Below are 25,258 nucleotides of genomic sequence, written 5' to 3' on the forward strand. Positions count from 1 at the left end.
TCGTGACCCCCCCGGCTGGTCTTCCGTTGGCGGGCGCCGTGGCTGTTGCTTCTGCTGCTGCTGCTGCTGCGCGCCGGGGGCGTGAGCCCCTGGGGCAGTCACATGATGCATTTTTGTAATAGATGACGCTAGTTCATTTTCGGAAGTACTAGAATCATTCGCATCTATATTATTGCTATGTTATTTGACAGCTGACAGTTATAGCTTCATTCTAAAAAATAAAGTAAGTGATTTGGTTGAGTTTTGGAGATTTTGCAAATTGAAGATGGAAGACCAAATTGTGCATTTTCTCCATATTTTACTCTTACTTCTGTAAAGGTAGAATAATGACCATTGAGCTTGTGAAAAGTCACATAACATTCATGGTGACAATGCTCTACAAGAACATCAGTGCCAGCGATGGTTCATGAAATTCTGTGCTGGTGATTTTGATCTCAATGACGTTCCTCAGTAAGGAGGTCCACCTAGGTTGATGACGGCAGAATAAAGGCATTCATCCAGTCAAACCCATGTTACACGACATGAGAGATGGCAGAAACATTGAACATCCATCATTCAAGCATTTGGAACTACCTGAAGAAGCTATGATATATAAATAAGCAAGTTCAATATTTGGGTTCCTCATGAACTCAAAAAGTTCACTTGACAGCAAGTGTAAACATCTGCAATATGTTCAATAAACATGAGGAAGTCGATTACTTTTTTCAAAGTGATTGATAACTGGTGATGAGAAGTGGATTGTTTACAACAGTGTGGTACATAAATGGTCTTGGTCCCGACGTGATGATTCACCTCAAACAACACTGAAAGCAGACATTCATCAGAGGAAGGTTATGCCCTCAGTGTGGTGGGATTTTGAAGGTGTTGTGTTTTTGGAGCTCCTACCCAAGAACGAATCAGTTTAAATGTGTCCTGTTGGCAGTTGGACAATTTGAATGAATCCATCACCCAGAAACATCCAGAGCTTGTTAATTATAAAGGAGCTGTGTTACGTCACAACAATCAAGACCACACACAAATTTGGTCACCCTCCAAAAATGATTGGAGGTTATATGGGATGTGTTGCCACACCATCATACTTGCCTGACCTTGAGCCATCAGTTTTCCACTTATTTCACTCTCTTCCAACCTCCTTGCATGGTATAATGTTCAATTGCGATCAGGCTGTAAATCAGTACCTTGTCCAGTTTTTTTTTTCTGATAAAGACAGGTCCTTCTATGAACAAGAAATTATGAAGCTCACTAGAAGATGGCAAAGTTATTGAACAAAACTGGTGATATATTATTGATTGATTTCATTCTGTAAATAAATAACCTTTGAAAAACAAAACAAAACAAAAATACTTCATGACTTTTCCTACAACCCAATAGGAGTGAGGCTAGAGTGGAAAATCAGGGGAGTCATAAAGCCAAGAGACAATTGAAGAAAAGGCGTGAAATTCTCATTGCATATAGTGAAAGAAAAGTAGCAGAAACATTAGGCTTTGTGTTCACATAAGTTTAGTGATCATAAGTATAGCCAGGTCAGTTTTCCTGGTAATGTGTTTTTCGTTTTTGTTTTTTTTTCTGTTATTCCCTATTGACATAGGGTGAGACCCAGAAAAAGGGTAATAGTTGTAGCCAAGATAGGGCAAGGGATTTGAGGATTTTGCTCATAAAAAGTAGTCAGGTACTTGTTTGTTCAATAACCGTAAAGCTCAAGGTGAGTTATTTATCAACACAGGGTTATTAAGATATTAAGAAATTCCTTAACTAACGATTAAAAAGTCAGTTTCGAAGTCTTAAGTGTTTATATTACAATGGCTGTATTAAAGGAAGTTATCCAGGAGAGTGTCTGTCAGGAAGCAGAACTTGCTAGTAAGATTTTTTTTTTTTTTGAGAGATTTTCACTGTAGGGCGCGTGCGCTCGCCAGACAGACAGAGAGAGACATAGAGACAGAAAGCGAGAAATCACCCCCTAGGGGGGATGGTCACGCCGCAATCCCTTCTCCTCCATTCTCCTCTCGGGATCTTGGGCATGCACGCACACGCGCCCGGCGTGAGTTTTAAACCACCGGGTCCGGGACACGAACCGCGGTTGACTACGTGGGAGTCCAGCGACATAGCCATTACGCTAACTGCTGGTTCCCGCTAGTAAGATGTTTTAGTTCCAATATGATCTTTCAAACAATATAATATTGATCTTTCAGTTCTTCTGTACTTTTTACAATTAATTAAAATTGAAACAAATATGATTAACCTTCTGAAAAAAGTCTTATTATTGACACATGATAATTGTACATTTTATGGGATACAGTACGAATTTACAGTATAAGAATATATCGTGTTACGATCATATAAGGGTGATAAATATATCTATCATCTCACATTTGTAATTTCATATTTTTATTTTTTAATTGCTGTGTGCTCACCAAAGAGAAAAAGAGAGAAAGCACCCTCAATGAGGTATGGCCGGCCACATTGCCATCCCTTTTCTTCCACTTTACTATTCCATCAAGATTTAGGACACATATGCACACACATGTGCTTACATGGCGGTTTTTTTTTTTTTTTTTTTTTTTTGTCATGCAACTGGGGCTGGAATTTGAACCTTGGTCAGTCACGTGGGATCTGACTCCATTTATCACTGTGCTGTGGCGTCGGCCCTCTTCATACTATTAATCTGCCTTTTTTTTAAAAAAAAAGAATTATTTATTTAATTTCATTTATTAATTTATTTATTTTAATTTGACCAGAGAGAGATGGGGACAGGGGGGAGGTGGCAGGGGGAGTGAGAAAGCAAGCCACCAAGTCCGGAACTTTTGAACCGTGGTCAGCCATATGGGAGTTCCAGTGCCTTAACCACCACACTACCTGCCTGTCTCCACTATTAATCTACTTTTAATGAAGGAGTATTATTAGGAATTCTACAATAATGTTTTTACTTTTTAAAAAGTTTTTAGAATTGCATGTAAAATAATGATTGTATTTCTTATTTTTTACTTGAATAATGTCTTTATAGTCACTTAAGCTTTTATCATTTCAAAGTGTGTATTAAGTTTTAAGTTGATTAGTGATGACACAAAATTATTGGAATATTTCTTGAATTATAAGGCACTCTATTGAATTAAGCAGAATTTCTCTTCTCTGAAAATAGAATTATCTGTTTTTGAGTTATATTGCTCACCTTAGATAACTTTCTAGAGTCCTATGTGCTATGATTTCATGTGTTGGAAGTTTATTTGGTGTACTAATTCACCATAATAAAAAGTTCAAGTGATATACACTTGAATCTGTGTGTGTGTGTTTAAGGTTTTTCCCGTATGGTATGTGCACTTACCAGAGACATAGACACATTGAGCAGGAAAGTGAGAAATCACTCCCCTTGGATAATGGCCACACTGCAGTCCTTCCTCCTCCATTCTCCTCTTGGGATTTCAGGTACACATGCATACATGCCTGGCATGTTTCAGACCACAAGGTCAAGGACTTGAACTGTGCTCAGTCATGTGGGAGTCCTGCACCTTAACCACCATGCCACCTGCTTGCCCCTAAATGATTATTATATTCAGACACTCTTATGTAAATAAGAAGATAAAGTAATACATTAAACAGTGTATCCATCACTTTTAGGAGATTTTAGAACATGAAAGTACTATTTAACTGTTTAGGGGAGACTTGGGAAGTTTTAACAAAGTGTTTGATATTTGAGCTGAGCATCAAGTAAGGGTTTTTATTGTTGTTTTAACACGGTTTCAAGTTAATGTTGATTTTAACTGTTTCTAGTTGGGATTTTCAACTGTGATGAATTTATTAACATTTGAGTTTTCTGGAAACAAAAGTAATGTGAAAAATATTACCTATTAAGTATTCAGATAAGGTATTATAACTTTATTATCTATTTTTTATTAGTATTTCAATGTTAAGAATTTAGTAATCATAGGTGTAATATAATTTATTTCTCTACAGATGTCCTCCTCGAACTTTCTTACCAGCCCTCTGCAAAATTTTTCTTGATGAAAGTGCTCCAGACAATGTGTTGGAGGTGACAGCCCGTGCCATAACTTACTACCTGGATGTATCTGCAGAATGCACTCGAAGGATTGTTGGGGTAGATGGAGCTATAAAAGCACTTTGTAATCGCTTGGTTGTAGTAGAACTTAACAACAGAACTAGCAGAGACTTAGCTGAACAATGTGTAAAGGTAAGTATTATTTATTGACTCATTTGAATACCACTTAGAGAATAAATACATGTTACTAAAAAATAAAATTCTATCATAAACTTTACTTTATGGTGAGACCAGTAGAAATTACAGCCCTTGTGGCACCAAGGAGTCTCATAGGGCTTGGGAAAACAAATCTTATCTTTGAAGGAAAATTGTAGGTGACGTCACCAACAGGCTCTTCAGTTCTTGGTAGCCACTAACACTTTGAGATAGGTTATCCCTGCCCTTACCCAAAATGATTTTGTATGAAAATAGTAGCAATCACCACATGACAGCTGACACTGACCGTCAGTCCCAGACATTATTCTAAGCACTTTTAAGTATATTAACTCATTCAATCTTCATGACAACTCTATGTGAGGTAGGTGCCCATTAATATCATTTTAATTTAACAGATGAAAAATATCCACGTATATCAAGGTTAAGTAACTTGCTTGGAGATGATAAAAGTAGCAAAATAGACAAGAGTGGAAGATTCCAAATTTGAAGATTAGAAAGCCTTCTTCTAGGACTGGTGGATTTAACTATTTTGCTATACTCTGTTTTCTTCTATTATTTGTGGGACTAATTGCAAACTTTATGCCACTCTAAAACATCAATACCTTTTCAATAATTTTTTGGAACTACTTGATGAACACACTTAGATTTTACATGATTCTTTTTTTATGACTCTTTCTTTACTGTTTTTATGATTCTTATTGGTCTAGGTCAGCAATTCTCAAAACTTTATTGTCTCAGGATCCCTTTACACGTCTTAAGTGACTGAGAATCCCAAAAGAGCTGTTGTTTATATAGGTTATAGATGTTTATATTTCCCATTTTAAATATTAAAGCTGAGAAATTTGAAATACTTACCTTAAATTAGCAAGCTCATGTGTTAAAATTTATACCTTTTCTTTAAAGAGGTTTTTGACTCAGAGCATGCGTGTTTGCTAGAGAGAGAGTCAGAGACAAAGACAATGAAGAGGTAAAGTGAGAAATCATTCCCCAGGGGGACCAGCAGTTAGCATAATGGCTATGGTGCTAGACTCCCATGTAGTCGACCAGTTCGAGTACTAGACCCAGTGGCTTAAACTCACGCTGGGCGTGTGTGCATGCATGCCCAAGATCCCAAGAGGAGAATGGAGGAGAAGGGATTAATGGAGGAGAAGGGATTGCATAGTGGTCACACATACCCCCCCCCCCGGGGGGGGTGATTTCTCACTTTCTGTCTCTCTGTCTCTCTGGCAAATGCATGCGCCCTATAGCAAAAACCTCTCTAAAAAAAAAAAAAAGAAATCATTCCCCAGGGAATATGGCCATTCCACAATCCCTGTCCTCCATTCTCCTCCTAGGATCTTGGGAACACACACACACGTACCTGGCATGATTTTCAAGCTACCAGGTTCGGGACTCAAACTGCAGTTTGGCCATGTGGGAATCTGATGATGTAACTGCTATGTCATGTATTTGCCTCCCCCCACCCCCTTATTTTTTTAAAGAGAGATTTGTGCTATAGGGAGCATACCCTCACCAGAGAAAGGGAAAATGAGAAATCCCCCCTTTGGGGAGATGGCCATGCCAGTTTCTTCTCCATTTTCCTCTCAGGATTTTGGGCACACATGTATGTGATTGCAGTCAGCCATGTAGGAGTCCAGCATCTTAACCACTACACCACATGCTGGCCCAATACATAACATTTTTAATTAAAATTAACAATTTCCAGAACAAAAAGAAAATTCATGAGATGACTGCCATTGTTACGCATTTTTGTAAGTCTTTTAAAAATTTTTCTGGTGTAGAGCTGGTTTCCTGGTCTAGTATAGGCAGCCAGATCCCACATGATTGACTACATGGGTTGAGTCCCAAACTAGGTGACTTGAGAAACATGCTGGGCACATGTGTGCACATGGGCAAAATCCTGAAAGGGTAGAGAGATGGAGAAGAAAGGATTGTGGCATTGTTGTATTTAAATCAGCATGGGAATAAGAGGACATCTAGTTTTAGCCAAATTAAAGGAGCCATTTATTAAGCTAGAGACTGCAAAAGGACTCTTATCCAAAACCTGCAGCCCCCAAGCAGGGGGAAGGAAGATTTATAAAGGCAAAAACCACAAAGGAAAAAACTAGACATCTAAGAAAGTATAGGCCTTGAGTTATGCACAAGCAGTTAACAAAAGCCAAAAAAGTGAGTTATCAGGAAGGACAATTAAAATTGCCTGGAGAGTTATAAATGGTCCACCTGCTGGTGATAAATATTTTGTTAGGAAGACAGGGATGGTTGGCAGTGTTTATCTACTGGTGATAAGCATTCAGTGAGGGATTTTTAGGAGGCACATACGGGTCAGGTTACAAGGAAAGGGAAATGGAAATGGAGTCATTCAAAATGGAGATGCTCAATCTTCAGCATGACCATTCTCCATGATGGGTGCTTTCTTCTCTCCCTCTCTCTGCCTTTGGCAAGTGTATGTGCCCTCTAGCAAAAATAAAAATGAATTAAAATTTCTGCATAATAGAAGTTAAATCCTCATGTCTGCTTTTTTCCCCCCCATTTCCTTTGTAGATTGTTCTTACATAAACTCATTCTAAACAATAGTATTTTCAAACATTATTTTTTTTAGGCTTTTGCCATAGGGGATGTGCACTTGATAGAGAGACTGAGAGAGAGAAAGTGAGAAATCAACCCCCAGGGGGCTTGGCCACACTATAGTCCCTTCCCTTCCATTTTCCTCTTGGGATTTTGGAAATCTATGCACATGTAACTGGTGTGATTTTCTGTGGTACTGGGCCCAGGACTCGAACTGTAGTTCGCCATGTAGGAATCCAGCACCTTAACCACCATGCCATCTGCTGGCCCCAAAAGGTTCTGGTTTCACTTTCTTTTTTTTCCTTTATAGGAGAGGAGGAGAGAATCAGGGTCTGTGTGTCGTGATCCTCCTGCCTAAACCTCTCAATTAGCTATGATTTCAGAAGCACACAATTGAATCTGGTGTGTTTAGGTTAGTTTAGGAACTTAACCTGTTCTTTCCACATGGCCACCAGCCTCTCAAGTGGTGGCACTGTCTGTGACAATTGCCCAACGTGGGTGGGCCCGTTTTTACCTTCTTAAAACTATTGGAAATTTGACACACTATTTCTCTGCTGAAAACATTTTCCTTCCTTACAGGATAAAGTAAAAATTTCTGGTATGCCTATAAGATGAATGGACACTGTTAACACTTTCATTGTAACTGAAAACCTTACCAGCAAATGATTTAGAAAGTGAAAAGTTGATTTTTAGCGTTTTGAAATTTGTAGATTAAGTATGAAGATGATGAGTAATGATAATCGCATTTATTGTTTTTCCCTTTTTTTAAATGTTTAGGAACTTGTAAGCTTTTGCTAAATTACCTATTATTCCTTAGCTTGCCATGCAGGTTTTACTAAATTAACCAGAACTATCCAGTATAGTATCCATATAACTATTGAGTACTACAGATACAGCTATTCCAAATTGAAATGTTGTATAAGTATAAAATAATGCATGTGATTTTAGACAGTACATGAAAGAATGTAAAATCGACCAATAATTAAAAATTTTTTTTTCTTTTATTATGCCAGAGAGTGCATGTGTGTGAGAGAGAGAAGGGGGAAGGGAAGGAGGGAGGGAAGTAGAAAGAGAGAAGAAGAAAGAAAGCATCCCCAACAGTGCCTGGTTACATTGCAGTCCTTTTTGTTCAGGATCCTTCACATGTGTGTGCACCTGGCATGTAAGCTGCTGGTGTTAGGACTTGAATCTCAGTCAGCCTTGTGGAATCTGGCTTCCTGTGCACCGTATTTTAACCGCTGCACTATGAAACTTACCCCCAATAATTGTGTATATTGATTACATTTAGATTGACGATGCCTTGAACATACTGAGTTAAATAAGACATACTATTAAGATTAATTCATCTGGGCCAGCAGGTGACATGAGTTTAAGGAAGCTGGATCCCACAAGGCCAACTCTGTGGTGTGAGTCGTGGAAAATCATACTATGTGCATGTGTGCCCAAAATCCAGAGAGGAGAATAGAGGAAAAGGGATTGCAGCGTGGCCGTTACCCCTGGGGGTGATTATTTCTAACTTTCTCGCTTTCTTTCTCTCTTTCTCTCTCTCTCTCTCGCTCTCCCTTCCCCTCAGCGAGCACATATACCCTGTAGCAAAAACAAAACAAAAACCCTCTGTTTCACTTTTTTTTTAATGTGACTACTCATAAATTTGGAGGATGTATTATGTTTCCTCTTGATTCTAGAAAATTAAAATTAGGCCTATACTCTTTTGTTAATTTTGTTTTACTATTGCAGGTGTTAGAACTGATATGCACTCGTGAGTCAGGAGCAGTCTTTGAGGCTGGAGGTTTGAATTGTGTGCTTACATTCATTCGTGACAGTGGACACCTGGTTCATAAAGATACCTTACACTCTGCCATGGCTGTAGTATCAAGACTCTGTGGCAAAATGGAACCTCAAGATTCTTCTTTAGAAATTTGTGTTGAATCTCTGTCTAGTTTATTAAAACACGAAGATCATCAGGTAAATCATTAGGTGTTTTATACTTTGTTTTCAAAAAGATTTTTATAGTATCTCCTATTTATAGTTGTGACATACTGTGATTAGAATTTTGCTTTTGATGAAGTAGAGGTAATCTGTCTTCTTTCTCTCACTTTATATATCCATGGTAATTTTTTACAACAAAACTTTTTCAGTTATGGAAGTGATATGTATTTGCTCTTAAAATTTAAATCTTATAGAAATACAATCATTTTTATAGTCATACACTAATTTTGTTGATCTTAGGATAGATCTTAGTAAAGTAAAATAACATAGTATTTATACCCTTACATATAAATCTTTGTTGAATTATAATAGTCACTTTAGAAAATAAAACTTGATCTTTAATGACTTTTTACCATTCAGATATTTATAGTTTATTGTGGCCAAGTTGTACATAATAATAGTTAATATTTTTCAACTATTATTATTGTCCATCTGGATTCCTTATGTGTTTTATGTCATTGAAGCTGACACAGATACAGATACCATTGTTACTTTCATTTTACATACAAGAGAACTGAGGCCTTAAACAGTTAAGTAACTTCCTCAGGTCACATAGTTAGCAGAATATAGAACCATGATTCAAATATAGACAGATTATATGCTTTATCACTTTGTTACAGCTGCCTTTCTTACAGTGTCAGTATTAAAATGATCACTACTAGTACTTTTTAGTTGAATCTTATCCATGTTTCATGTTCTTATATCATTAGGTTTCAGACGGAGCCCTACGGTGTTTTGCATCACTAGCTGACCGGTTTACCCGTCGTGGTGTTGACCCAGCTCCATTAGCTAAGCACGGGCTAACTGAGGAGCTGCTATCTCGAATGGCTGCTGCTGGTGGTACTGTATCAGGCCCATCATCAGCGTGCAAACCAGGGCGCAGTGCCACAGGCGCCCCCTCCACAACTGCAGATTCCAAATTGAGCAATCAGGTGTCAACAATTGTAAGTCTGCTGTCAACACTTTGCAGAGGCTCTCCAGTAGTAACACATGTAAGATAGTTTTTAAGTCTTTGCTATGTAATCTTTCAGAAAAAGTGTTTTTTTTATATTGCAAATACATAAAACTTTTTCCCACTTTTCTCTTTCTAGGATCTCCTGAGGTCGGAGCTTCCAGATTCAATTGAAAGTGCACTGCAGGGTGATGAAAGATGTGTGCTTGATACCATGCGTTTGGTTGATCTTCTCTTGGTGCTATTATTTGAAGGACGAAAGGCTTTGCCGAAGTCTAGTGCTGGATCTACAGGCAGAATCCCTGGACTCCGAAGATTAGATAGTTCTGGAGAACGCTCACATCGGCAGCTTATAGACTGTATTCGAAGTAAAGATACTGATGCACTTATAGATGCTATTGACACAGGAGGTCAGAAAATATTTTACAAATGTAAAACAAAAACAGTGAGATAAGGAATCATATAGGCAATTTTTATTTTGAGTTTGTGAACAGTTTCTTAGCAGAAAGAGTTGGCATACTTTTATTTGGCAATATTCTCCTCTCTCTTTGTATACAATTAATTTCATAACTATCAGCCTGGTACATGGTAAGACCCGAGTAAATGTTTGTTGGATGAGCGAAACTTCTATAAAGTTTAAAATATAACAGTTTTATCACTTGAAGGAAATTCTGTCATTTCTAAAGTTAATTGTAGATTAAATGTAGGGCTGTAGTTTTGTTAACTGACATGAGTCAATTATAGTAATTTATAGTAAATTTCTCTTAGAATGCTGCATGAAGTGATAAATATACCTCACCTAATGTTTCTGGGTTATCAGACTTGTTCTTTGTTTTTTTTTTAAAGAATGATTTTACTTACCTTTGTTTGTTTGCTTGTTTATTTATTTATTTAAACTTGACCATAGAAAGACAGAGTGAAACAGAGGGAAAATGAGAAAGCAAGCCGCCAGGTCTGGGACTCAAACTGCAGTCGACCATGTGGGAGTCCAGTGCCCTTAACCACCACGCCACCTGCTGGCCCTTAGACTTGTTCCTTTATGTTCTTCAGATTATAGCTTTCAGTTAGCTTCTGTTGCACAGTTAGGTTATGGTATAGCTTGTACTCCAGTGAGTTATATTATGTATTTAGGTGTTTTTTTTTTTTTTTTTTTTTTAATTTCAAGTTTATTTTTAAGGTTTAAATGCTTGTGAATCCTTGGTGATGTAAAAATTTCGTAATAATTTTTTTACCTGACCTTTCATTTGCTGATTATTTACTATTTTATAGTTGACCTAAATATTTAAAACAATGTATTGGCTGTCTCATTAGTGGTTATTAATAACAGTCATCAAATGGTTCAGATTTAGAGAAATTTAATATTATTTCATTGGCTTTAAAAATAAATTGCTTTTTTTTCTTCAAACTTTCAGCCTTTGAAGTAAATTTTATGGATGATGTAGGTCAGACTTTGTTAAACTGGGCCTCTGCTTTTGGAACTCAGGAAATGGTAAGCTAAGACGTGAAAGTTTATATTTTATTTCACTTATTTATTTATTTATTTTACCAGAGGGTGTATATGCTTGCCAGAGAGAGAGAGATTGAAAGAGAGAGAGAGATATAAAGCATCTTCCAACAGAACATGGTTAGACCATAAATCTTTTTTCTCTGTTGTTCCTTCTCTCAGAATTTGGGGCATGCACGTGTACATACGGATTTGAACTGTGGTTGGCCAAGTGGGGTCTGGCTCCATGTGTGCTGTGCTTAACCATTGCACTATGGGCTAGTCCAAAACTAATATTTTATTTTCTTTTTTAGAGAGATTTTTTACTATAAGACACATGCATTCTCCAGAGAAAAAGACAGAGAGACAGAAAGTGAGAAATCACCCTCCAGGGGATTGGCCACACCACAGTCCCTTCTCCATTCTCTTGGGATTTTGGGCACACACGCACACGCACCCAGCCTGAGTTTAGAGCCGCTGGGTCTAAGACTTGAACTGCGATGTACAATGTAGGAGTCCAGTAACATAACCATAGTGCCATCTGCTGGGCCCTGAAGCTAATATTTTAAATCAAGGATAAAAACTTCAATAAACTAACTTCGTTGATCAATTTTTTAATCATTTTACAGGTAGAATTTCTTTGTGAAAGAGGTGCTGATGTTAATAGGGGCCAAAGGTCATCATCATTGCATTATGCTGCATGTTTTGGAAGACCTCAAGTAGCAAAGGTAAATCCAGGTTTTAACATGATTTATTTTTAACATTTACATAGCTTAAAAATTAGAATGCTATAAAAACTTTTATTCTGGTAAGCCATGCTTCTGTATCATCTCCATCCATTTCATTCCCTCTGTAGAACTAGTTTTTCTCTTTTTTGTGTTTTCTTTTTTTTTTTTAAGAGAGATTTTTGCCATAGGGTGCATGTGCTAACCAGAGAGACAGAAAAGAGAAAAATCACCCCCCAGGGCGATGGCCACATCGCAGTCCTTTCTTCTCCATTCTCCTCCTGGGATCTTAGGCATCTACGCACATGCACCTGGCCTGAGTTTTAAGTTGCGAGGTCTGAGACTTGAACCACTGTCAACTCCTTGAGAGCCCAGCGACATAACCATTCTACTATCTGCTGGCCCCCTCTGTTTCTTTTTCTTTTTTATTTTTAAAGAGAGATTTTTGCTATAGGGCATGTGTGCTCACCAGAGAGACAGAAAGCAAGAAGTCATCTCCCAGGGAATGGGCGTGCCGCAATTCCTCTATTCTTTGTTTTCTATTCTCCTCTTAGGATTTTGAGCATGCACACCCACATACCCCATGTGAGTTTTAAGCCACCGGTTCTGGGACTCGAACTGCAGTCAACTATGTGGAAGTCCAGCAACAAAACCATTAAGTCATCTGCTGGTCCCCCTGTGTTTCTTTCTTTCTTTCTGACACAGACAGGTTTCTTTCTTTTCTTTCTTTCTTTTTTTTTTTTTTGAGAGATTTTTGCTATAGGGTGCGTGTGCTAGCCAGAAAGAGAGAGACAGACAGAAAGCGAGAAATCACGCCCCGGGAGAATGGCCATACTGCAATCCCTTTTCCTCCATTCTCCTCTCAGGATATTGGGCGCGCACACACACCCACCTGGCATGAATTTAAGCTACCAGGTCCAGGATTCACACTGCGGTCTGCTACGTGGGAGTCCAGCAACATAGCCATTACCCCAACTGCTGGTCCCCACAGGTGTTTCTTATTACAGATTTAAGAAAAACAAGTAGATATACTTTTCTTCTCTTTTTCTTATGTAAATAATGACATAGTACACACACTAATCTGCACTGCCCTTAGCTTTTTTACTTAATAATGTATACTGTAGATCTCTCCCTCTTAGTATATAGGGGATTTTGTTTTGTTTTGTTTTGTTTTCCTTCCCACGTTTTTGCCATAGGACATTGGTACTTACCAGAGAGAGGCAAATCACTCCCAAAGGGGGATGGCCATGTCATAATCCCATTCTCCTCTTGGGATATTTGGGCATGCATGATTTTTTTAAGCTGCTAGGCCCAGGGTTTGAACCCTAGTAGACCATGTAGGAGTCCAGCACCTTAACCAGTGTGCCATTAGCTGGCTTTAGTATATAGATATTTAAATTTTTTTTAAGAATTATTTTATTGAACTTTTTAATTTTATTAATGTATGTATTTTTTTTCTTTTTCTTTTTACTTTTTTTTTGGAGAGGTGTTTGCTATAGGGTGCGTGCGCTCACCAGACAGACAGAGAGAGACATAGAGACAGAAAGCGAGAAATCATCCCCCGGGGGGGGATGGTCATGCCGCAATCCCTTCTCCTTCATTCTCCTCTCAGGATCTTGGGCACACACGCACACGCGCCCGGCATGAGTTTTAAGCTACCGGGTCCTGGACACGAACCGCGGTTGACTGCGTGGGAGTCCAGCGACATAGCCATTACGCTAACTGCTGGTTCCCCATTTATGTATGTATTTTAATTTGACCAGAACGGGACAGAGGTAGAGAGAGAGAGAAACAAGAAAGCAAGCCACCAGGTCCAGGACTCAAACCATAGTCAACCATGTCGGAGTCCAGCACCCTTAACCACCATGCCACCTACTGGCCCCTAAATTTTTTATTTTTTTTATTGCTAGAGGGTGCTTGGACTTGCTAGAAACTGAGAAAAAAAAAGAAAATAAAGATAACCCCCAGCTGGGGCATGGTCATGCTGCTGTTCTTTTTCTCCCATTTGTTCATGTCAGGATTTGGGGTACATTTATCCAGTGTGTTTTTCAAGCTGCTGGGGCTAGGATTTGAACTGCATTTGGCCATGTGGGACTCCAACTCCCTGTGCACAGGGATGAACTGCTACGCCGTGGGGGCAGTCCTAAGACATTTTTTTCCCCTTAAAGTTTTTCTTTTTTACTTCCATGAGCAAGAGAGATGGAGAGAGAAAGAGACAAAGACAGACAGAGTCCCCAACAGAGTCTTTATGTAGCAGTCCAGTCTCAGCTTTAACCAGCTTTGGAACACAGGCATGCACAATGCCCAGTTTGTTCAAGGGGGTATTTGGAAGTAAACCCAGAACCTTCATGTGGGTCAGATTAACAGAGCACATTACCTCTATGCCACCTTCTCTCACCACTATAGAGAGCTCTTATTATTTTTTTTATAAGAATTATTTTACTTAACTTATTTATTTATTTATTTTAATTTGACCAGAGAGGGATAGAGCGAGTGTGTGTGTGTGTGAGAGAGAGAGAGACAGGGAAATGAGAAGGCAAGCTGCCAGATCTGGGCCTCAAATCATGGTCAGCCATGTGGGGGTCCAGTGTATTTAACCACCACCCCACCTGCTGACCCCATCTTTTATTATTTCTTTAAAGAATAATTTTTTGGGCCGGCAGGTGGAGTGGTGGTTGAGGATGCTGGACTACCACATGGCTCACCACAGTTGGAGTCCTGAACCTGGTGGCTTGCTTTCTCACTTTCTTTCTCTCTCTTAACTCTGTCTCTCTGTCTGGTCAAATTAAAAATAAATAAATCAATAAAGTTAAATAAAATAATCCTAAAAAGAATTTTTAAATTTAATTTATTATTATTATTATTATTACTCTATTTTACCAGAGAGAGGGAGAGTATAAAACCAAGCTGCCAAGTCTGGGACTTGGACTGTGGTCAGCCATGTGGGAGTCCAGTGCCTTAACCACCTCGCCTCCTATCTGCCCTGGAGAGTATTTTTTACATCTGCATACTTACCCTGTGTGGATGTACTGTAAGTTTATTCAACCAGTCACTTGTTGCTCCATGTAGTTATTTCCAGTTTTTTTCCTCTTGTCTATGAGTAACTTTATGTATTATTGTTATTGATTTAATAACACAAATACAGTTTCTCATCGCTTAACTACAGAAATACATTCTGAGAAATGTGTCATTAGGCATTAGCATCCTTGTGGGAACACTGTGGAATGTTCTTAAACAAAACTGTGTAGTATAGCCTAGTACATACCTAGACTACATGGTATAATCTTATGAGATTATTTTCATAAATGTGGTCCCTTGTTGTCTGAAACATCATTATATAGTACATGCTATATTCTATTTGCAGAAGAATTAGTATCTTTGACTCTTAGATTCACCAAGGACTTTGGAGAGGTTTGTTTTTTTTATTCCTTTTTTTTTTTTTTTCCCCTAATAGAGTGCATTCATGAGAGAGAGACAGAAAAATCACACCCAGTGGGAACTGGTCATGCTACAGTCCTTCTTCCTACAGTTTTTTGTCATGTCAGGTTACTATGTGTGTACCTGGGTGTTGCTGCCTGAGTTGAGAACATATACCAGTCACCCATGTGGGATTTGACTTCCTGGGGACAGTGCTTAACTACTGCACTGGGCATCTAGCCTGGGGGAGTTCTTTTCACAGTTAGAAATTGAGGTCCCGAGAAGTTAAATAAAAAATAATCAAAGCAGATGTATATGTTCTAGGTGTCTAGAATCTGCCTATTGTGAAGTAACTTGCCATTAATTCAAGATTAGTTCACTTGGGCAGATTTCTTATGTTTGACTTGCAGTTTTTTTTTTTTTTTGGTCGATTTTTGCTATAGGGTATGTGCTCGCCAGAGACACAGAGAGACACACACACAGAAAGCAAGAAATCACTTCCCCAGGGAGGATGGCCACACAGCATTCTCTTCTCCATTTTCCTCCCGGGATCTTGGGCATGCACGCACAGGCACCTGGTGTGAGTTTTAAGCTGCTAGGTCCAGGACTCTAACAACGGTCGGCTATGTGGAAGTCCAATGATGTAACCATTACGCTATCTGCTGGTCCCATTGACATGTAGTTTTACCTATAAAAATGGGTATATAGTCCTAGCAGGATTATCGTAAGAATTAGAAAAAAGTACATGTAAAGCACTTACTGTGGTAGTCAGCACATCATAGGTGCTCAAATTGTTGCTATTATTGTCACCTTTATACTACAATACAAATTGTGACAACAACTTAGTAGCTTTTTTTTTTTAATTGCCAGAGAATACCTTAGCATATCAGAGAAAAAAAGGTGAGAGTTGAACCGATCCGTGCCATAGGGCATTGTCATGCTGCAGTTCTTTTTGTCCACACCATCGGGATTTGGGGCATGCTTGTACACGTACCTGGTGTATGTTTTCAAGCTGCCAGGGCTGGAACTCAAATCACAGTTGACCTCTAGGTTTCAGCTCCCTCTGCACAGTGTTTAACTGTTGTACTATGGGGCCAGCTTCAACTTAGTAGCTTTCTAACCTGGAAAAGGTAGTTTTTTTCCAGCTTGAATCCTTTCAGTTTGAGTTGGTTAGTTTTTAGAGAGAATGATACTTAAAGAGGGATAAGTTATGCTGAATAAGCAAAGCAGATTCTGTTTCCATCTCAGTTATTTTGAAAGTTTGCCAATTAGTTCTTAAAAATGTTTTTTAATTGCTAAATAGTAAATGAGATATGAGAGAGAGAGAGAGAGAGACAGAATACGTGTGTCCAAGTTCAGCCTTCCTTTTCTCTTCCTGTCAAGATTTTGGTCATGTTCATACATGCTCATGGCATGCTTTTTTTTTGCTGGGAAAAAAATGTGTTTGGCCATATGGGATCCAGCTTGCTATTATGCCTATCGTTTAACTGCAGTGCTAGGGGGTGGTTCAGTAAAAACATTTTTATTGAGCCATTGTTATTAAGCAGTCTCATGATAAAATACTGAAAGACTTTAGGAGATATAAGTGGGAATAGAGAAAAGAGACAGATATTAATGACTTGATCAAAGAATTAACTTGGTAGTTGGCAGTTTGGTATTTGTTGAAGTTGATAACCAGGTCACCAACCAAAGAGTACCTCTTTTTTTTTTTTGGAGAGATTTTCACTGTAGGGCGCGTGCGCTCGCCAGACAGACAGAGAGAGACATAGAGACAGAAAGCGAGAAATCACCCCCCAGGGGGGATGGTCATGCCGCAATCCCTTCTCCTCCATTCTCCTCTCAGGATCTTGGGCACGCACGCACACGCGCCCGGCGTGAGTTTTAAACCACCGGGTCTGGGACACGAACCGCGGTCGACTACGTGGGAGTCCAGCGACATAGCCATTACGCTAACTGCTGGTTCCCCCTCTTTTTTTTTTTTTTAAGAACTATTTATTTGTTTAATTTCATTTGTTGTTATTTTTTTAAAAGATTTATTTATTATCATAATTTTTCAATTTTGACCAGAGACAGAGAGAGAGCAAGCCACCAGGTCCAGGACTCAAACCATGGTTGGCCATGTTTTTTAATTTAATATATTCCTAGCAGGATTATTGTAAGAATTAGAAAAAAATACTTGTAACGCACTTACTGTTGTAGTCAGCACATTGTAGGTGCTCAAATTGTAGCTACTATTATTGTAGTAGAGACAGAGAGAGAGAGAAAGAAAGGGAACCCGAGAAAGCAAGCAGCCAGGTCTGGTACGCAAACTGCAGTCTGCTGTGTGGAAGTCCAGCATCCCAACCATCACACCACCTGCTGGCCCCAGTACCTCTGCTAATATGAAGAAATTGGTAGGGGGCATTTTTGAAGACAGTGATAGGTTCAGATGGTAACATACATAATTTGAGAAGATAATAAATAACCAAATGAAATTAACCCATAATACTTTTCATGATAGGAGTAAGCTACTTTTTTTTTTTTTTTGGAGAAGTTTTTGCTATAGGGTATGTGCGCTTGCCAGAAAGAGAGAGACAGAGAGACAGAAAGCGAGAAATCAACCCCCAGGGGGGATAGCCACGCCGCAATCCCTTCTCCGTTCTCCTCTCGGGATCTTGGGCATGCACGCACACGCACCTGGCATGAGTTTTAAGCCACCGGGTCCAGGATGCGAGCCACGGTCAACTACATGGGAGTCCAGCAATATAGCCATTACGTTAACTGCTGGTTCCAGGAGTAGGCTACTTTTAAGGTGATAAGTTTAAAGGCTGATATTTGGATTGGGCCTGGTTCAGTATATCTTTAAAATCTTTAGATTGTAGAGTTAGATATCAAAAATGTAAGGCATTGTTTATTTAAATGAAATCTTTTTTTATCTAGACTTTGTTACGGCATGGTGCAAATCCAGATCTGAGAGATGAAGATGGGAAAACTCCACTAGATAAAGCTCGAGAAAGGGGCCACAGTGAAGTAGTAGCTATTCTTCAGTCTCCAGGTGAGTGTAAATCCTTCAGTTTTAAGGTATCTCCTATTACTTTCAGCTTCACTTTACATAATTAGCTTTTTGTAGCTACATTAACAGTGTTTAATAACCTATTTCATGAAATCAAATTATATACATTTATCCTCTTTTTTTTTTTTTTTTTTTTAGTTTTTTGCCATATGCACTTTTCCAGGGGAGGAGGAGGAAAGAGAGAGAGAGAGAGAGAGTGAGTTAAAGTGAGAATTCATCCCTCAGTGGGGATGGCCATGCCACAGTCCTTTCTCCTCCATTCTCTACTCAAGATTTTGGCCAGGCACACACACATGCCCAATGTGATTTTCAAGCTACCAGGTCCAGCACTCGAACCAGTTGGCCATGTGGAAGCCCAGAGCCTTAACTACCACACAATCTTCTGGCCCTTACATATATCCTTTTTATAATGATTTTTTCCCTCTTTTTCAGTTTTTGCTATAGGACATGTGCACTCACTGGGGAGAAAGAGAGAGAAGAGGAAAGTGAAAAATTACCCCTGGTGGAATGGCCATGTCACAGTCTCTTCTCAGGATTTTGGACACACATGCGCATGCATCGCAGCTACCATATTTTCCAAGCTCCCAGATCTGGGACTCAAACCATGTACTCGGCCATGTGGGATCCAGCCACCTTCACCATCACTCCACCTGGCAGGCCCACTTCTTAAAAATCTTTTGCCACCTTACTTTTCTGTGTTCTTTGTGACCATGACTCATGACTTTAGATGACCAAATCGTAAATTAAAGGGATATCGAAATGTCAGATAAAGAATAATTGGGTAGTGTGTAGATAAGTAGTTTGACTAAATATTTAAGTTTTCACCGAGTTGACAAATACAGAATGTGCAGTAATTTTTGGAATTAAGCGGAGTATCCAAAATTGTTTCCTTAATTTGTTCTTCAGCTTATTCAATACTGATGTTCTTTAGTATCCTTACAAACACCATTGATAAGTACAATGCCCTAATTTCAGTTGGTTTATTGTTAGAGGTAATTATAGTTTTACGTTGGGGATATCTTAGGATTTTTTTCTTTAAAAGAAAAAGTTTATGAAGAAGTATTTCTTTGAATAATACTTGTCTACAGGTGATTGGATGTGTCCAGTTAATAAAGGAGATGATAAAAAAAAGAAAGATACAAATAAAGATGAAGAAGAATGTAATGAGCCCAAAGGAGATCCAGAAATGGCACCTATATACTTGAAAAGATTATTGCCAGTGTTTGCACAAACGTTTCAGCAAACTATGCTGCCTTCAATACGGTAGTTATTCATACTGTTTGTATTCATTAAAATATACTATGACATGATTTTATTCATTTCCATTTTCCAGAAGGATTTAAGGTATGTTTTAATGTTTAATTAAGATATAGTAAGGAGAAAGTCAAATCTTCTGATGAACTTACTTAAGGAGGTGAGAAAAATTAAGACTGGAGAGGTCTTTTTTTTTCAGTCCATTTATTTCTTACGCAAAACTGGTGATGTGAGGAGTCTGTTCACCCCAACAGGATTCCTAATAGAATCCCAATGCTGTTTTGTGTTCTACCACTAGCATTTTGCAGGCCTCAGATACTTAGGTCCTCAGTAGGTACTTAACTAAATGGTTAAGTATGTTTTGTTAGTATTTGCAATATTTTGGTATTGACAGAGTTTAGGATACACTTGGAAAGCTTGATGAATAATGTTCAAGAAAATAAAGAGGAGCTTCTTATTACCTCTGAAGGCCTTTGTAGACTATGTTAATGATGGTGGTCTTTACCCCACAGTTAAGGAAGAATTATTAAAGACGTATGAGGAAATATGACACAGCCAGGTTTTTTTTTTTGGAGAGGTTTTTGCTATAGGTCACATGCACTCACTGGAAAGACAGAGACAGAAAGCCAGAAATCACACACCCCCCCAGGGGGCATGGCCACCCCACAATCCCTTCTCCTTCATTCTCCTCTCGGGATGTTTAAGCTACTGGGTCTGGGACTCGAACTGTGGTCGACTACATGGGAGTCCAGCAATGTAGCCATAATGCCAACTGCTGGTCCCAACACAGCTGGTTTCTGATACATGAAGATTGCTTCAGCAGCCTGGTGGAAAGAAGGCCCAGAGAAAGGCAAGAATGGAAATATACTATGTGATGGGTCATTCATTGCTACAGGAAATTCAGTCAGTATTAGGGGGATAAGAACAAATTTAAGAGGTTGGGAAATTGAGATTGAAGACTAATTAGATTTGAGGGTTGAAGGAAAGGACTGATGGATGACTACCAGGTTATTAGGTCAGTGTCTGGGGATTTGATTTTGGTCGTTTTAGAAGTTAGGAGTTTGGTAGAACATGCATTGTTTGTTTTAAAGGTTTTTGCTATAGGGCACATGCTTTCACCGAAGAGACAGAAAGAGAGACAGAGACAGATAGTGAGAAATCACTGCTCCCTTCCCCACCCCCACCCTTCGGGGATTTCCATGCCACAGTTCCTTCTCCATTCTCCTCTCCTTTAGGCACACATGCACAGGTGCCTGGCCTATGTTTTAAGCCGTTGGGTCTAGAACTCTTAACTGTAGCTGGCCATGTGGAATTCAGTTTCTTAACCACTACGCCACCTGCTGGACCCAAACATGGGTGTTTAAAGATACATGTTCCGGGGACGGCAGGTGGTGTGGTAGTTAAGGGTGCTGGACTCCCACATGACCAACTGTGGTTCGAGTCCTGGACCTGGCAGCTTGCTTTCTTTTGGGCATGCATGCACATGCACCTGGTGTGAGTTTTAAGCTGCTGGATCTGGGACTCAAACTATGGTCAACTATGTGAGTCCAGCGATATAACCATTATGTCATCTGCTGGTCCCCCCTAAAATTGATCTTGAAGTGTTTGCATGATTTTATCATTAGCTCTTGTGGCCAAGGGCTTATCCTACCAACTATTACCACTGTTCACACATTCCTATCAATACCTGCCTGGTATCCCTTCTTCAGCTAATTATTTGAGAACATTCATCCTTTTGCCAAGAGCTCTGGCTATCCATGCCACCCTCCAATTGTTGCTAAATTTGTGAGGATGAGAATACACTGGTTTAAAAATATTTTTAAATTGTGTATACTTTTTCAAATGTAATACTCTTTTTAAAAAGAATTTATTTTTCCCATGAATGTGTGTGTGTGTGTGTGTGTGTGTGTGTGTGTGTGTGTGTGTGTGTGAGAGAGAGAGAGAAAGAGAGAGGAAGGGAGGGAGTGAAAGTGAGAAAGCAAGCCACCAGGTCTAGGGCTCAAACTGCAGTCAGCCATATGGGAGTCCAGCATCTTTAACCACCTGCCAGCCCCCAGCAGTTTGTTTCAAATGGGAGAGAAATGGCAGTGAAGTAATTTACCCAGAACATTTTAGAGTTTGATTTTTAATTTTTTCACAAATAGTGGTTTTTGCTATAGGGTGCGTGGGCTCGCCAGAAAGACAGAGAGACAGAAAGTGAGAAATCATCCCCCAGGGGGGATGGTGCCACAATCCTTTCTCCTTCATTTTCCTCTTGGGATCTTGGGCATGCATGCACACGTGCCCAGCATGAATTTAAGCTACCGGGTCCAGGACTCGAACCATGGTCAGCTACATGGGAGTTCAGCGACATAGCCATTACGCTAACTGTTGGTCCCATAGAGGTGTAAATTTTAGTGGGGCCACTTTTTTAAATATATAAATATATGAAAAAACAATGGATGTGAATCATTTTAAGGAATTAGAAAGTTCAGTTTTAAGATGATTTGGTCTGACAACATTTTTAAATTATTAAATTTTATTATTATTTTAATTTTGCTATAGGACATGTGTGCTTAGTAGAGAAAGACAGAGAGAAAGTAAGAGGAAAAGTGAGAAAGCAGGCCACCAAGTTCAGAACTCAAACTGCGGTATGCCATGTGGGAGTTTGGTGCCTTAACCACCATACCACCTGCTGGCCCCTTGGTCTGAAAATTTTAGAGAACTAGTCGTTATGCCAGTAAAAGACTTTTATGTTGTGTTTGGATTAGAACTGCTCCATGAAGAGGCCATTACAAAATTATAAAGTATTCCACCACATAGCAGAATTCCTTTACTAGATGGTTATTTTCTGTCATCTTTTTAAATACTTGAATATTGTCTAAACACAACTTTAGTTTCAGCACATTTGATACTAAATTGTTCTAGGTAATAATTAGCATATCCATTTTATTGTGAGTAGGAAGACAAGTATATATTTTAGTCAAGAGCTCAGATTAAAATTGGCTCTTAATGGGTCCTTTTGTAACATTGCTACTTCCTAGACAGATGGTCATGAGCAAGGTTCTTAAACCTCTCAGTTGGTGTTTATCTGAGATGAGGATAACTATATTTTATTCAAGTGCGAGGGCAAAAATAAGTGTTTAGTATAGTGCTTACTGTATTAGAGATATTTGAAAAGTGATAGTTTGTATTTTTGGAATTATTTCCCAATACTAAAAGCAAGGGGGAAGGGTAGCAGGTAGGGTAGCGGTTAAGACACTGGACTCCCACGTAGCTGACTGCAGTTTGAGTCCTAGACCTGGCAACTTGAAAATTCATACTGGCTGTGTGTGCATGCATGTCCAGGATCCTGAGAGTAGAATGGAGGAGGAGAGATTGCGGCATAGCCATTCCCCTTGGGGCGTGATTTCTGACTGTCCCTGTCTCTCTGTCCAGCGCACGTGCCTTATAGCAGAAATCTCTTTAAAAAAAAAAGAAAGAGGAGGATTAAGTTATAATCTAATTTATCATTTCAGAAGAGTAAGCATATTGGGACCAGCAGTTAGCATAATGGCCGTGTCACTGGACTCCCATGTAGTTGACCACTATTCAAGTCCCAGACCTGGTGGCTTAAACTCATGCCGGGCTCATGTGCGTGTGTGCCCAGGATCCCGAGAGGAGAATGGAGGAGAAGGGATTGCAACGTGACCATCCCCACTGGGGGGTGATTTCTTGCTTTCTGCCTCAGTCTCTGTCTTTCTGGTGAGCGCATACTCCCTATAGCCAAAAAAAAAAAAAAAAAAAACAACTCTCCCCCCCACAAAAAAGAAGAGCAAGCATGATTTAGACAATTATGGGAGTGTCTGTATATTATCAGCATTAGCTATTACCTGTCTGTGTTAACCTATGCACAGTGTCTATTCAGGGTATAAAAGGCAAATAACACATAAGTCAAGACTTGAAGACAAAGAGCAGTATTATTGGTGAAGTAGTTTGTAAAAACCTAATTTTTAATGTAAGTAGTAGACTGAGGACTTCTTTGTGTTAGAAGAAAAGCCAAACAGAGTATTAAAGAGGCCTGGTAAATAAACATCTTAGGAGTCTGTTAAGAACTGAACAGAGATTGAGTCTACTTTCTAGCAAGCCAGAAATCTTTGAGTATCCATTTATTATGTTTAAAAAATGAATTTGTTTGAGAGAGAAAAGTAGACTCTGTAGGATAAAAGGGGAAATTGTTTTTGGATAAGAATATTAAATCTAAAGATACAAAATCTTGGGGTTGTCAGGTGGTGTGGTGGTTAAGGGCGCTCGATTCCCACATGGCTGACCATGGTTCAAGTCCTGGACCTGGTAACTTGCTTTTTCACTTTCCCTTTCCCTCTCTCTCTCTCTCTCTCTCTCTCTCTGTCTCTCTCGTCACATTAACAAATAATAATAAGTGGAATAAAATAAATATATATATTTTTAAAAAGATACAAATTCTTTCAAAATTAGTTTAAAGGTTATGCAGTTCTAAAGATAATAACTATAGAATTTGTTTTAGAATCTGACAGATCTCAGAATTCATCTGAAAGAATAAATACGTGAGGTTATTAAAGGAAAAAACCCGAAAAGCTAGTGTAAGCCTTTAATTAAGTAAATCTATATTTAGCAGAAGGGGATGTAAATCAGTGGAATAGAATAATACTCCAATTAGAGCCACGTATTATACATGTGGGAATTGGATGTATGGATGTACTGTAATAGGGTTTCTCAGATCATTCAGGGGGAAGAACAATGATTTATTAAATGGCACTAGAATATCTGCTTTGTTATTTTGAATTTAAAATCAGCTTAATTCTTTACCTTACTCTAAACCTAAACAAATTCTAGAGGATTTGATATAAGTATTAGAAATAACCTTAGGAAACCAAAAAGAAAATAGACTTGAATGTATATCAGACTTGAATAGAAGAAATGACTTTAAAAAAAAAAAAAACAAGAAATGACTTTTTAAAAAAATTTATATTATCATCATAATCTTCTTTATATTACATTGGATGACATATAACTTTACATTGACTTCCATTGCTTTTTCTAAAGGGAATGCCATGCATGTCAGTCAATACAGAGACATCAATCTCCCCGCTTTATCATTCAATGTCTTTTCCATGCATTTCCCAATAATTATTATTATTATAATTAAGAAATGACTTTCTAAACTTTTTTGTATTAGTTAAGTTTATCATTTTAAATTACTTTTATAAAAATCATGAAACAACTACATAATCAGAAACAGTATTACCTATAGCAACAAAAGCTCTCGAATACAAACTTGATTTTTCTTTATTCATAATAGAGTGTGTGCACGCACCAGTAAGAAAGAGGCAGAGGGAGAGAAAAGGAAAAAGGGGAGAGGCCTTTCTAGGGACTGGTCATGTAGTCATCTTCTACCAGTCCTCTATCCCTCTGGACCCTGGACACTTGGGTGTGTGCCTGGCAAGCTTCAGGTTGGCCAGGCTGGGGTTGAACTGTGGTAGCTATGGAGGCTCCAACTTTGGAGAGCATTGCGTTACTGCTATGCCATGGAGCACACCTCGGAACACAAATTCTTAATCCAAACATGCCAGTAGATTGATATTTGTAAGCAGATATTACCCGGGGATTTTTTTTT

General features: G+C 38.8%; 1 protein-coding gene across 2 annotated transcripts in view; it reads left to right on the plus strand.

Moving 5' to 3' along the window:
* Positions 1 to 25,258, plus strand: part of HECTD1 (HECT domain E3 ubiquitin protein ligase 1) — a gene marked incomplete in the record, with an annotated part of 117,516 nt that overhangs the window by 28,438 nt on the left and 63,820 nt on the right. For both annotated transcript variants that reach the window (XM_027773407.1, XM_027773408.1), the window contains 8 exon segments: positions 3,949 to 4,183; positions 8,510 to 8,737; positions 9,472 to 9,753; positions 9,853 to 10,123; positions 11,126 to 11,202; positions 11,826 to 11,924; positions 18,258 to 18,372; positions 19,479 to 19,653. In XM_027773407.1, coding sequence (XP_027629208.1) covers positions 3,949 to 4,183; positions 8,510 to 8,737; positions 9,472 to 9,753; positions 9,853 to 10,123; positions 11,126 to 11,202; positions 11,826 to 11,924; positions 18,258 to 18,372; positions 19,479 to 19,653 — 1,482 coding nt within the window.

This window comes from Tupaia chinensis, unplaced genomic scaffold (assembly GCF_000334495.1).
Source record: "Tupaia chinensis unplaced genomic scaffold, TupChi_1.0 Scaffold000350_1, whole genome shotgun sequence".
NCBI classification, from domain to species: domain Eukaryota; kingdom Metazoa; phylum Chordata; class Mammalia; order Scandentia; family Tupaiidae; genus Tupaia; species Tupaia belangeri.